Source organism: Hemiscyllium ocellatum, chromosome 7 (assembly GCF_020745735.1).
Source record: "Hemiscyllium ocellatum isolate sHemOce1 chromosome 7, sHemOce1.pat.X.cur, whole genome shotgun sequence".
Taxonomy (NCBI): domain Eukaryota; kingdom Metazoa; phylum Chordata; class Chondrichthyes; order Orectolobiformes; family Hemiscylliidae; genus Hemiscyllium; species Hemiscyllium ocellatum.
In genome coordinates this window covers 89,996,463-90,011,069 of record NC_083407.1, presented here as the reverse complement: position 1 = coordinate 90,011,069, position 14,607 = coordinate 89,996,463, and the positions used below count along the sequence as shown (strand labels likewise).

At 38.9% G+C, this 14,607-nt stretch overlaps 1 protein-coding gene across 1 annotated transcript in view; it reads left to right on the top strand.

Annotated features, from left to right (window-relative positions):
• LOC132817642 (parathyroid hormone 2 receptor-like) overlaps positions 1-14,607 on the top strand; it is a 73,108-nt gene that overhangs the window by 48,565 nt on the left and 9,936 nt on the right. Inside the window, exons 6-10 of the mRNA XM_060828142.1 lie at positions 2,673-2,826; positions 4,522-4,582; positions 6,343-6,409; positions 11,937-12,031; positions 14,042-14,180. Of these exons, the coding sequence (XP_060684125.1) occupies positions 2,673-2,826; positions 4,522-4,582; positions 6,343-6,409; positions 11,937-12,031; positions 14,042-14,180 (516 nt within the window). The remainder of the gene's footprint in view (positions 1-2,672; positions 2,827-4,521; positions 4,583-6,342; positions 6,410-11,936; positions 12,032-14,041; positions 14,181-14,607) is intronic.

Genomic DNA, 14,607 nt, shown 5'->3' with positions numbered 1-14,607 from the left:
TGATCTTCTGCAGTCTATCCTCTGTGAACATGAGGTCATCCAAAATTCTGCTGCTCAGGTCCTAACATGCATTAAGTCCTGTACACCTAAGAAACTGTGAGGGGAAGACAAGAGAATGGGTTTGAGAAACATAGGAACCATAAACAAATGCCAGAGCAGACATGATGGGCCAAATGGCCTAACTTGTCTCCTATATCTTATGGTCTAAACTGGTGCTCCTTGACCTATTGGTTCTTGGGTAAGCAACATCTTCACTTTAAAATTCTTATTCTTTTGTTCAGGTCCCTCAAAGGTGTCAACACTCCCTATCTCTGTAAAGTTCTTCAGCTTTATAGCCCTTCAAGTTGTCTTCACTCATCTAATCCTGGCCCCTTGAGAACTTTAATCTTAATCACCCTTCTTCTAGACGCTACTGCAGTATTCAATGCTTCATTTGTTCTGCATTTGATTGTGTTAGCCTATTCACTGATCTGTGTTAACTGTACTTGATTGTTTAAGCCTATGGGTGGAGCTAGAGAGTTGAGTACTGACCTTAGAGAGATCCAAAAAGAATCTGGGCTTTGAGTAATGACACTGCCTGTTTAAACTCTTCTAAATTCTGAGATATTTTAAAGTTCTGTGAATAAACTGTTTCAAATTAGAATCAACTGTGCATTTCCCTGAGATAAATAAGATATACAGCAAATAAATTAAAACAAAACTTTGAATGCTTTTGGCCCAGAGCTTTTCTCCTTTTTTATGCTTCTTAACCCCACCTCTGATCACATATATGTTACAGATTTTATATGTAGTATTCTATTGTGTTTGGTGTGAATTGATTTTGAGTTAATGACTTTTTTTTCCAATGTGTCTGAAGTTCATAATTAACTTGTGAGTATTTACACAACCATGATGATATGAAAACTTTTTGAGGCTTGATTTCAGTATGTATAAGTTTTGTGTACCAGAAATGAAATTTTGTTTATTTTTGATTGTTTTGCGACCCAACAAGTTAAGTAATGAAACCTCTCTTGTTATTATTCACTTAAGGGAAACACCTATTGCTTAGAGAAGGAGACTTTTAGTTCCACTTCTGGCTTTGATTAGAGCAGTCCTGTGAAGCCCTTGGAATAGAATGGCTGTACAGACTGATGCTCCTGAGAAGGGAAGGACATTTGTGAAATAGGTTACCTTGGAGTGAGGAGTCATTGTGTACTGTTACAACACAACAGTGAACACCTCTGTTAATTAAACTAAACACCCAGAAAAGCTCACCTTGCCTCATAATCTGTTAAAATATGAGTGAAAGAGTGGAATTTTGGAGTTCTTTTTGAGGAAAATAATATCAATTTATTCTTTAACCCTAAAAGTAAACATTAAATTATTCACAACTCTAAGCCTTCCTTTGTCTTAACTGCTTATTACCTGCCTCCAACTCTGTAACAATATACTGCTCCAATAAAACACTTATTAAAATCACATCCAATTAATTTCAAAACCATACAGCAGCTATCATCCTTCAGCGTCTTTCTTCTTCCGGCTGAAGTTTGCCCTGGGTTGCCATCTTTCTTTATACTGCAAACGTGTTTCATATGAATAGGTGCCTTTGATAGAGAGTGTTTTAATTTCTCTCTCTGTCTCTGTCTCTCTCTCTCTCTTTCTCTGTCTTAAAGGTCGAGTACACGCCTTCAACTTCATAACAGTACCCCAATAGCTCCAATAAGAAGCTATCTGCAATTCTAATCCAAAGGTTAAAGTCACAAGTGGTAAAACTGCTAAGTTGGTAGATACAGTGATTCTAGTGTGTTGTTGAAGTGGTATTTTGAGTACTAAATCAGGGGTGTGTTCTGGATGCTATATCAATACTCTTTTCTTTCTTTTCAGTTTACAAAGGAATGTTTTGGAATAATTGGGTTATATATTTACTGTGTGTTTAAGAATCCCTGAATTTGTAGTAGATTGGATTATTCTTGATCTCGTTTGTTTAAAGCAAAGTCTACAACATTTCAAACTTACCCTTCAGTGAGACTACTTTGTTAAAATCAAAAAAAAATCAAAGCATTATGTGTATATCAAGCAAAGTTTCTGTCTGGGTGCCGAATTGTCCAGCAATAACATCAGGTGGGCTTATAACACCTCCCGGCTCTTACATCTTCCATGGCAACTCATTTCATAATGATATAATTGTAACCATTAGAAAAATGTTAGTTCAAACAATGTTAGGTAATCAAATGCTGGATCAGTTAAAGTGATCATGTTTAAGTCATTAATATTCCTAAAGAAAATAATCCTTATGCAGACTGCCTTAAATATGATGAGGATTCCATATCAATGTGGTTGATCCCTTTGAAGTAACCCAGCAAGCCACTAAGTTGTATCATTTTCACTATAAATAATACCATGCAGCCTGCCATGAATGGTTCATCTCATGTGGGTAACGGCAAATGAGAAACCATATCGACGACCACACTCCAACAATAAAATTTTATGGAATTGACAATGGTTGGGAATTCCTTGGAATTCATCCCCAGTTCATTTCACTGAAATTGAGGCAGAAATCTTACAAATTCTGACAACACTCTGACTTGTAAGGTTACATGAAGATTTAAAACAAAGTGTACAGTCTGTAAAGTGTAATGTGAATTCCTTGAAGTGAATGTTATCTCTAATGTTAACATGTTCATATTTAACAGGTAGGATGCAAGATTGCTGTCATAGTGTTTCTGTATTTCTTGGCTACAAACTACTACTGGATTCTAGTGGAAGGCCTTTATTTGCACTGTCTCATACTGATGGCCTTCCTGTCTGACAGAAAATATCTGTGGACTTTTACTTTCATCGGATGGGGTAAGGCATGGAGATCTTCTGTTTAAACAAAAATATAAAAACAAGGAAGGAGGTGGCGCTGAAGATATCATCATCACTTTATATTTTGATCTTTGCCTTTTGGGGAAGCAAATGTCACTTACGTGACAGGGAGTGATATTTAATCATTCTGTACAATTTAAATACATAGCGTGGTGTAGTATGTTAGTTTTGTCTCATCAATCGTGGAGTTTAGACATTGCTGATGAGACCAACATTCATTGTCCATTGCTAATTGCCTTTGAGAAAGTGATGGGAGAAAGTGAGAACTGCAGATACTGGAAATCAGAGGCAAAACGTGCAGTGCTGAAAAAGCACAGCCAGTAAGGAAGCATTAAAGGAGCGGGCAAGTTGCCATTTTGAGCATAAGCTCTTCATCAGGAATGTGTGGGGTGGGCAACATGGCCGAGAGATAAATGGGAGTAGGGTCGGGCTGGGGGGAAGGTAGTTGGAAATGCGATAGATAGATGAAGGTGGGGGGATGGGGGGGGGGGGAGGGTGATGTTGATAGGTCAGAGTGGAGGGCAGAGTGGATGGATAGAAAGGAAAATGGGCAAGTAGGACAGTTCAAGAGGGTGGTGCTGAGTTGGAGGATTGGATCTGGGATAAGGTCAGGGAAGGAAAGGTGAGGAAACTGGTGAAATCGACATTGATGCCGTGTGGTTGGAGGTCCCAAGGCAGAAGATGAGGTGTTCTTCTTCCAGGTGTTGGGTGGCTGGAGTTTGGTGGTGGAGGAGGCCCAGGACTTGCGGAGTGGAAGGGGGAGTTAAAGTGTTCGGCCAGAAGGTGGTGGGGTTGTTCAGTACGTGTGTCTCAGAGAAGGTGGTGGTGACTCATGTTGGTTTGGTTCACCCATAATGTTGTAAGGAAGGAAATTCAGCATTTGACCCAGTGACTGTAAAGGAATGTTGACATATTTAGAAGTCAGAATTATGTGTGGCTAGAACAGAAACTTTCAAATTGTTTTCCTGTTGCCCTGTATTTTTGGATAGTTGACATTATATACTTAGAATACATAGTTGAAGATGCATTGTCAAGTTGCTGTAGTGTATCTTTTATATGATTTACACTGTAGACCAATGGATTTGTTGTATAACGTGTGAATATTTAAGTGGTGAATGGACTCATGCTTAAATGCTGATCAATCTCAAGCATGTTGCTTAGTCCAGGATAGTGCCAAGCTTCTTGAGTGTTATTGGAGTTGCATTCATTGAGGAAAATGGGGAGTATTCCATGATGATCCTGACTTGTGTCCTGGAAATAAGTGCAGACGTTTCACAGAATCAGGAAGTCCGATTCTCGCAGCATACTTCCTGAGTTTGGGTTTCCCCCATGGGACTTGCCATGCCCCAATTTCCCTACCAGTGAAATTAGGATCAGTTTCTGGATATGGGTCCCCAGGCCCATTTGCAGGGATCCATGGCAGCTCCATGACTTAAAGATCAAAATCAAGTGCCCATGAAATTCTGTTGATTTTGAAAGAAAAACATGGCATCTATGTTCTTTAAAATTAGCCATTTTTCATCAAATCCTAAAAGTATATTCCATTTATTTCAATAATAAAAAGACCCTGGTTCAAAGGCTAATGACCTAATGATAAACAATATGCATTGGGAAATGATGAGGAAATAATCAAGCTCATCCCAATATAAATGGCGTGTTCTGTTTCCATTGCAGGAGTTCCAGCAGTCTTTGTTGTAGCTTGGGCCATTGTGAGAGCAGTATGGGCTGATGAAAGGTGACTAAATCACTTTTAATTTTCTGTTTCTCATTGCTTTCTTTAAAAAATCCTGTGATAGAGTAATGCATTTCAGTCTGAGTTCAGCATAGTTCAATTTTCTTGTCACAGTTACCAATACCTGGAGAAAATTTGACATCAGGCAGCATTACTGCTTTTCACCATGAAGAATGGTGTTACCATTTCCTATGTTTTCAATTTATGAACCTCAATACTAGCACAAAACAAATCCCACCATATTTAATGTGGGAATCAAAATACTGTTCCATGTTTTACATCGATTTATCAGTGACTTGAGAGTTTGAGTAGGGTGACTGCCCAGTTGTATTTTAAGATGCTGTTAAAATCACTCATTCACCAATTATAGAAACATAGAAACTAGGAGCAGGAATTGGCCATTCCAACCCCTGGAGGCTGCTTCACCTTTCAATATGACCATAGCTGATCTTCAAATGCAAAACCTTTTGGGCCGTGTATCCTCCCATATCCCTTGATCCCTTTAGCCACAAGAGCAGTATGTACCTCTTTTTTGAAAATATGTAATGTTTTGGCCTCAACCACTTTCTGTGGTAGTGAATTCCACAGGCTCACCATTGGCTGGGTGAAGAATTTTCTAGTCATCTCAGTCCTAAAAGGTTTATCGCTTAATCTTAAACTATAACCCCTGGGTCTGGACTCCACCATCATCAGTAACACCCTTCCTGTATTTACCCTGTCCAGCCCTGTTAGAATTTATAGATTTCTTTTGAGATTCCCCCTCATTCTTATAACAATCAATTTCTAAGTGTAAGTATTTTGGCAATCTTGTTTTAAAAATGAAAAACAAGGTAGCAATTCAATGAATGATCTAATACAGCAATTATATTCTTCTAATAATGTAACTAGCCTCTAGAGTATAAACTTAGCAAGCTCCTAATTAGCTTGCAGTTGTAGACATTAAATAATCGTGTTTCTCATTATCAGCTCTTCGTTTAATAGATTTAAATTGAAGTTTCAAATAAAAGTGACAATATATTTTTGTGGTAAATGTTCAAGGGTCATTTTTATGGCACTACTTAAAATGTTACCGCTCAGTAAATGGTTAACTACATTATCTCAAGGGCATACTTCTTAAAGGAAAGAATGCATAGTGTGAGCTACTTCTCATGATGCTCTTTTCAGTAGCTAGCCTTAGTATTGCCATAATAGTTACAGCAATATTCTAAGCACTGTGAAGTCTGTCAGATTGCATCTTGTTGGCAATCACAGCCATCAGCTATAAGCTGGCTGACAATTAGAACAAAGAAAATCCAGACAACCAACATCCGTAAGCCCTGGCTGGATATCAGGAACATAACAAAAGTGTACTTGAGCTCTACTTAGTGCCATCTGCACTGCCGGAAATGAAGAACTTGTGCAAATGCAAGCACTCATTTGTCCAATGCATGGGCAGGTAAGTTAGCTGTGGGGAATGTAGAAAACAAGGAGATCATGTGAGAGCTTGTTGTCAAAATAGATTGGAATAGAAGGAGATACCTGAGGTTATACATGTGGCCAAGTGGGCACCTTTAGTTTTCTTAGTTATTGTTTATTCTCTTCGGTTCTGGTGTATCCGTTCAATATTTGTTATTATCTCTAGTTCAACTACACGTAAAGCTGGGTAACCAAATGACCAGTTACAGTATTTTGCTACACTGTGAAAAAATTCAAGCACTATCAGAAACCAAGAATTAAACCTTTGCTTGCATTAAAATATTTTTTTCTTTCTTTCTGTGGCAAAGCTGCTGGGATCTAAACGTGGGCAACTTCAATTGGATTTATCAAACACCAATTTTAATAGCTATTGTGGTAAGTGTGCACTCTGAAGCTTTCCTGTCAGAGGAATCTAAGGGGAGGTGATGGCCTGGTGACATTATCTCTAAGCTACTAATCCAGCAACCCTGTTCTGGAAACCCAGGTTCAAATCCTGTAATTGCAGATGATGGAATTTGAACTCAATAAATATTTGTAATTAGGAGGCTTTTGATGGCCATTGAAACCATTGCTGATTGTCAGGAAAAAAATGTATGGTTCATTGATGTCCTTTAGAGAAGGAAACTGGTCTGGCCTACATGTGACTGCAGACCCACAACAATGTGGTTGACATTTAACTGTCCTCTGGGCAATGAGGGATGACCTGGCCAGTGCTGCCCACATTGTGTAAATGAATTTAAGTTTGTTAGAATGAGATATTGTCAAATAAGCAATGTAGATTTGTTTTAATGTTCTTGAAAATACACTCTATCATTGCTATTCTATCATTGTGATCTAATAAAAATATGATTTGTGTATCGGAAAAGAGGAATTACTTTCTTTGCTTTGATTTAATGCTGAATTGGATAGAGTAGAAAGTAATTCAGTCATGTTACCTGATAAGGGGTGTATGGAAATATACTTTACATGGAATATAATAAAGATGTAACCCTACCTCTGAGCTATGAGGTCTGAGTTGAAGTCCTACAAGCTCCAGAGGAATGTAATAATATTCCACATCAAGTTTATTAGAATATCTGTAATAACGGTTAACAGGTCAAGTTGCCTTATTACAGGAGTGAAGGAACATAAATTGATGAGAAAAGAACAAAATAAATGAACAGATATTGAGCATGAATTTTATTTCAACAGTGTTAGTTTGTTGAATTCAGAAGTCTATTTTTCTGCAATCAGTATTTCACTCATTTTCCCTGGCAACAACATTCATGTTACATGATTATTATCTGACACAGCATTTCCTGCCACTGGCTTTCTTTGTCACCTTAACAATCATAGAATTGTGATTAACCATTATTCTGGTGTTGTGCCAATGTGTGCAGTTTTTTTTAAGAATTGCTCTTGATCGCTGGAGAAGGAAGTGTAGGTGAATTGCTCGTCTGATCAACATCTCGTTGAACTACTGTGAAAGGTGCTGTTAAAGTAGCATTTTGCAGCATTCCAAGCAATTATGTTTGCTTTCCTATCTCACTAAAGTGGTTCCTGAACCTGAGTATGTTCCTTCTATGCAATAGTATTTGGCGTTTCCATAGCAATGAGCTATTTTTTGATCTTTAAAATTCTGGAGGGAGCACATTTTTTTAAGCAAAGAAAAGCTGATGGTTTATCTCCTGAACTTGCAGTGTGTTTTTTTTAAGTGCATACTGAAGAACTTGAATATTTCATAAATAGCTCATTGTTATTTAAGCTCCTGCTCATGTAGCACATTTTAATTTTCAATGTATTACCCAAGAGCCATATCCAACATTGAGCACACACTTGGAGGCTTGTGTTGAATGTTCTATATTGGCCCAGAAATTTACCTCAGGATATTCATGCTTGTTGGTCAGTCAAAGACCAAGACCCGTGTTGAAAGCAATTAATAGCAGAATTAAAAGCTATATTTGCCTCACTACCTATTTTTAACCCCTCCATCCACACACCAAATACCCCACCCATCCAATAATACAAGAACAATGAAGTTATGAGTTACTTCAATTTTCAAACATATGTAAATATTTACAAAAAACTCTTGTGACGCAGAGGTAATGTCCCTATCTTTGGGTTAGAAGGTCTGGGTTTGGGTCCCACTTACCCCAGACCTGGCTATAACATATCTGAATGGGTTGATTATAAATATCTACAATCAATTTCTAGATTTTTAAAATCATATTTGCACTAATATTCAATGTGCTTAAAGAGTGAGGACAAATAAATAGATCAAAGCGGAAACGTGTAGATATTTTCTATTCAACCAATCAGTGATGTTATTACAGGTGGGACTTGTACCTAGGCCTCCTTGCTCAGATGTCAAGACACTACCACCACCCCACAAGAACCCAAGGCTGCAACTTCTGTATTAAGGTATTTAATAACATGCAGTTGTTGGGGTTAACTGGAATTAATTTGTGCTCCTATAAATCAACTCAGACTAAAATTGTAGTTGGGTTGAAAGGTGGTGCTTAACATGTAAAACTAAAAGCGACACCTTATCAGCAGATGGAAAGATTAGCTCCAGTTGTTTCCCTCACCAACTGGCTCATTGAAATATAACTAATCTATTAACTAACTTTGTACTAACTAATACTGAGTTCATTTGATGTAGACACTGCGCAGGGTAGACCTTGTCTCATTACAGAAGTTCCAAGTGTTAATTTGATGCTAAATAAATGGATTTGTTGGTCTTGAAAGCAATATGCGACCAGATGGAAAGGAGAGGTGATGTGAAGAGAGATTTTGTGGACACCATGAAATTGTTAAAAATCCAGACAAAATATGACATTGAAGAATCTACCATTAAAAAGTGATTGAAAACAAAACAATCCTGGAGATCACAGTGGGTCAGAAGGCATCCATGGCGTGAGAGTAAACTAACTTTTTGAGTCCAGATGATTCTTCATCAGAGCTGACGTGAAGTGTGGAAGGGGACAATGTTTATGCCATAGTCGGGGGCCATATAGAGTGCTAGGGGAGAAAGGATGTTGATAGTTCTGATTAAGTGATTGGAAACGATTTACGAGGATGTTGCCAGGGTTGGAGGGTTTGAGCCGTAAGGAGAGGCTGAATAGGCTGGGACTGTTTTCCTTGGAGCGTAGAGGCTGAGGGGTGATCTTTATAGAAATTTACAAATTCATGAAAGGCATGGATAGGGTAAATAGAGAAGATCTTTTCCCTGGGGTGGGGAATCCAGAACTGGATGACATAGGTTTAGCGTGAAAGGGAAAGGATTTAAAAGGGACCTAAGGCAAAACTTTTTCATGCAGAGGTGGTGCATGTATGGAATGAGTTGCTAGAGGAAGTGGTGGGGGCTGGTACAATTTCAACATTTAAAAGGCATCTGGGTGAGTATATGAATAGGAAGGGATTAAAGGGGCTAAGTGGTAGCAAAAGAGACTACATTAGTTTGGGATATCTGGTCAGCATGGACAGATTGAGCCAAAGGGTCTGTTTCTGTGCTGTAAATCTCTATGACTGTATGTGAGAATGACAGAACAATGCCAACTGAAAACAACAAACAATCCCACTCCTATCCCTATCCTTTCTTTTAGCTTTATTTGTTACTTTCTCTGTCAACATGTTCTCTCACCCCTCCCCCCACCCCAGTGGAACTGTCTGTTTACCCCAGTCTGGCAGGAGGCACAACATTGTTTTGCCATTCTCACTTTCCAATCACTTAATCTGAACTATCAATAACCTTTTCCCCCTAGCACTCCACTCTCCCAACCGCCCCCCTGTGCCTCCGCTTCTGCCTCCCCCCACTATAATATAAATGTTACCCCATCCACACTTCACATCAGCTCTGATGAAGAGTCATCTATACTTGAAATGTTAGCCTGCTCTCTTTCTATTGATGTTGTCAGGCTCACTGTGATCACCAACATTTGTTGTTTTCAGTACAGATTCCAGTATCTGCAGCAATTTGCTCCTATACTAAAAAGTGATTGGTGACTGAATGAGGTTTAAGAGATTGCTAATTTTATTCTTGTTGTTCCTCCTTTTGGATAATATTGAGAAGTAATAGAAGGATGTAAAAACTGAGAATCAGGCAATGAAGTGAATATTCTTTCCAGGATGCTATGCATCGTGATATCAGCTGTTAGTATGGTTACATGGTATGGGGCTTGGTGGGCTCCACAATCCAGAGAAGTGTGAGAGGCATACACTTAGGGAAATCTATCAAGGCAATGCAATCCACAATAAGCAGTAGGATTAGATTAGATTCCCCACAGTGTGGAAACAGGCCCTTCAGCCCAACAAGTCCACACCGACCCTCCAAAGAGTAACCCCCCAGTCGCATTTCCCTCTGACTAATGCACCTAACACTATGGGCAATTTAGCATGGCCAATTCACCCGACCTGTTCATCTTTGGACTGTGGGAGGAAACCGGCGCACCTGGAGGAAACCCACACAGACACAGGAAGAATGTGCAAACTCCACACAGACAGTCGCCTGAGGCGGGAATTGAACCTGGGTCTCTGGCACTGTGAGGCAGCAGTGCTAACCACTGTGCCACCGTGCCACCCACTTGCTGGCTGGTGGAGACTGTTCTTGTATGGGTTCATCTGTCTGGGAAGGTCAACCCAGTCTTCATGGTTGTTCTTCAAACAGTGTTTATTAACAGTGTATCCGTGAAGATATTGCAGCAGGTATCTTTGCCTGGCGCTGCTCTAGTTCCGGTCTTCTTGTAGAGTCTTTATCGCATGACTGCTGGAGGTCACTGCCTGGAGGTCAGAGTCTCATTGACATGGTCATTGAACTCTCTCACTGCATGGATGGAATGGGCCAAATGTCCTGCTTCCACACAGTTAAATTTTGAGTTCTTTACATCATGAGGCCAGCTGCATGCATTGGCATGAGGATCACCCTGGCCATTAAATCAGAATTCCAAGCTACAGCTCGACTTTCTACTCCCAGACAGTCTGGAGTGGTGTTGGAATATTACATCTTCCAACTCAGAAGTAGATACATTGCCACTGCATCAAAGTAACTCTCCAAGATGAAATGTTTTCAGTGCCGGAAATGAAACACTCAGAATCAGATACTGGTGGCAATTGTACATCTGGTGAAGTAGGGAGTAAGAATCATGTTGGACTCAAAACAGTAACCCTGTTTCTCTCTCCACACATAAGCTGCCCTACCTGCTGAGTTTCTCTATTATTGTCTGTTTTTATTTCCTACTTTCAGCATTCACAGTATTTTGCAACTATGCTAGAGAGATAAGAATCTATTTGTGCTTCAACCTCAAAGTCAGAATTCTGCTCAACCATTCAGAATCATTCTATTTCTCACAGTCACTATTCTGTAGTTGTCTGAATGAATATTATTAATGGTTCAGTGATTAGCACTGCCGGCTCTCAGGTTTGATTCTGCCCTTGGGCAGCTGTGTGTGTGGAGTTTGCATGTTCTCTCTATGCCTGCGTAGGTTTTCTCTAGGTGCTCTGGTTTCCTTAAATAGTCCAAATGTGCACAGGTTAGGTAGATTGGCCTTGCTAAATTGGTCATTATGTCTGGGGAATTGTAGGTTAGGTGGACTAGCTGTGGGAAATACAGTCATAGGACTAGTCTGGATGTAATGATCTTTGGAGAGTCGGTGTGGACTTGATGAGCTGAACGGCCTGCTTTCACGCTGCAGGGGATTCTAGATTCTGGCCTCCTGTGCACTTGTATCCTACAGCTGCTGGAGCATAGCTACAAAACAGCATAATGTGATCAGTAACAATGCTTACTAATTTTGCTGCAATTAGATTACAAATGGAAATTCACATGAATCAATGCACAAAGATAAAGGCTTCTCAGCAACTTAAGAAGGATGGATGATTGCCATGTCAGTAAACTAATGGCTCTTTACTATCTCGTACTTTTCAGGTAAATTTTATCTTGTTTGTAAATATTGTTCGGGTTCTGGCTACCAAACTGCGTGAAACCAATGCTGGGCGATATGATGCAAGAAAACAGTACAGGTAACTTCCTGTATCAACCCATTGTTAAATCTGGATGAACTTTGATTGATGTCGGGATAGGAAGATGTTCAGTCAGTTGAGTCTGGGTCAATTTTAACCAACAGCAATCCAGTTAGCCTTGTTCCCGTGCTCTAGTCCCATATCCCTGCAATATTTTCTCCTTCAAGTATTCACCTAATAACGTTTTGAAGCTGTGACTGAATTTATTTCCATTGCTGCAGTTGGCAGTGCATTTCAATCATAACCAGTCTTTGGTTAAATTGTCTCCTCACTTTGTTGCAGTCCTTTGCCAAACAGCTTAAATCTCGTGTTGTAGCATCTTCGGTCATCGGAAACTGGGCTGAAATTAATCAGAAATTGGCTTCATGAATGATTTTTCTCCCTGAGCTCTATTGTGTTTCCTCACGCTGTCCTCCACAGCTTGCCTCATTAGCTATGCATCCCATCTCTATGGTACCTGGTTTACGCTACCTTCATTTCAGTAATGGCAGAATTACTCACCATTGCTGAGGCCTTCCTGCTTAACATCCTCCTTGACAGCTTACCATCTGTCATAGACAAGATGCTGGAATCCATTGTTAAGGTTAATTATTGGCATTTAGAAAATTGTGTGTGATCAGGCTCAGACAACATGACATTGTGAAAGGCAAATCATCTTTCATTATTGATCTTTATTCAAGGTCCTTTATTCACGGTGAATAAAGGAGAACTAATAAATGTGGTGTACTTGGATTTCCAAAAGGCATCTGTGAAAGTGCTACATCAAAGCTTGCTGTGCAAGAGAAGAACACAGGGTGAAAGGGGAAACGTGCTATCATGAATGAAACATTGATTAGTTAAACAAGAAGGATAGAGTAAGGTTAACGGGTCCATTTTTGGGCATTGGTAAACTGTAGCTAATGAATTACCACAGGGATCAATGCTGGGTCTTATTTACAATCTAAATAAATCATTTGAATGAAGGGTTTAAGTATTAGACAGCTAAATTTGCTGATGACACCAAGATGGATAGGAAATTAATTTGTCAAGAGAGTAAGCAAAAGGGGTATAGACAGGTTACATAGTAGGCAAAAAACATTGGGCAGGTAAAGTACAATGTAGATAAATGAGGATTTGCCCAATTTGCTGAAAGGATAGAAAAACAGTGTACTGTTTAAATAGAGTGAGACTGCAGGACTCTATGGTATCAAGAGATCTAGTCATCCTGGTACATGAATCACGTGGAAAGTGATTAGGAATGTCAAATGGAGTGTTGTCATTTATTCTCAGAAAAATTAAATGTAAGGAAAAGGAAATGTTACTTCTGTTATTCAGAGCTTAATATTCTGGAGTTTTATATAGTTTTATTTCCTTATTTGAAAAAAAAACTTAAGAAAATTTACAAGATTCATTTCAAAGATGAAGGACTTATTTCATGAAGAAAGATTGTACAGACTGCATGTAGACCCAATATAGTTGGAAGAGTGAGAGGTGATCATATTGATACATAGAGGGAATGGTTAGAGTGGATGTTGGGAAGACATTTCCATTTGTATAGGAGATGAAAACGAGGGGAAATAGTTTAAGAATATGATGTATCCTCTTTTAGTACAAAGTTGAGGGGATTTTGCTTTTATCTCAAAGGATCATTAGAGTGTGGACATCTATTGACTGAAATGTATGAGATATGTCAATGAAAGAGAAGTTAGCTCTGTTCATCAAAATTATAGTTTGGAACTTTGTAGTGTGATAAGAATGCATTCTCAACTTGCTGATATAAAGCCATCAGAGGAATCGTGATTGGAGGCAGAAGAAATCACCAGCTGTGACCTGTGCTATGACAATGTAATGAGCCACTGTTAAACCGTGGACAGCAAAGACTTTTATTGACAAAGAAAACAAATATTCTAGCGAGATGTGGAGAAGGACAATGGTTACAGCCCCACTACCAGGATCAGGGTGGCAACAGACTGATTTTCATGTAATATTGCAATTATTTTATTAATGACAGCTATAATTTCTCTTTTTAAGGAAACTAGCCAAGTCCACCTTAGTGCTTGTGCTCGTGTTTGGAGTGCACTACATTGTATTTGTTGGTGTACCACACACGTTCACTGGATTAGCATGGGAAATACGGATGCATTTTGAACTATTCTTCAACTCATTTCAGGTGAGGTTATTAATATCTTTTTAATAGACCAAACTAATAAGTGGTGAGTTATTGAGCTGCTGTCCCAGCTCAGTTAGATTATCAATCAGTAAAAGTACAGTAGCTGACCTCAGTGCATTTCTGTTGCTGAAGGAGATTTTTAAAATCTTGCATTTAACACAATAACTTTAATGGATAAAAGTGTCTATGTGTTTGCAGAGATTTAAAACAAAAATTAGTAATCAGATTTGTTTGTACATACCAGTATAAATAAGGGATTAGGTTACACTTATTCCAAATTAAGCAATGTAAATTTACAATATTCAATGTAGTCACAAAACTGGAGCAGAGCACAGAATGTTTTTCCCTAATTTCCACATCTTCAATTTGTCATTGTAAATACATATGAATGAGTAACTGACCAATACTTACTGCATGATAAAATAAA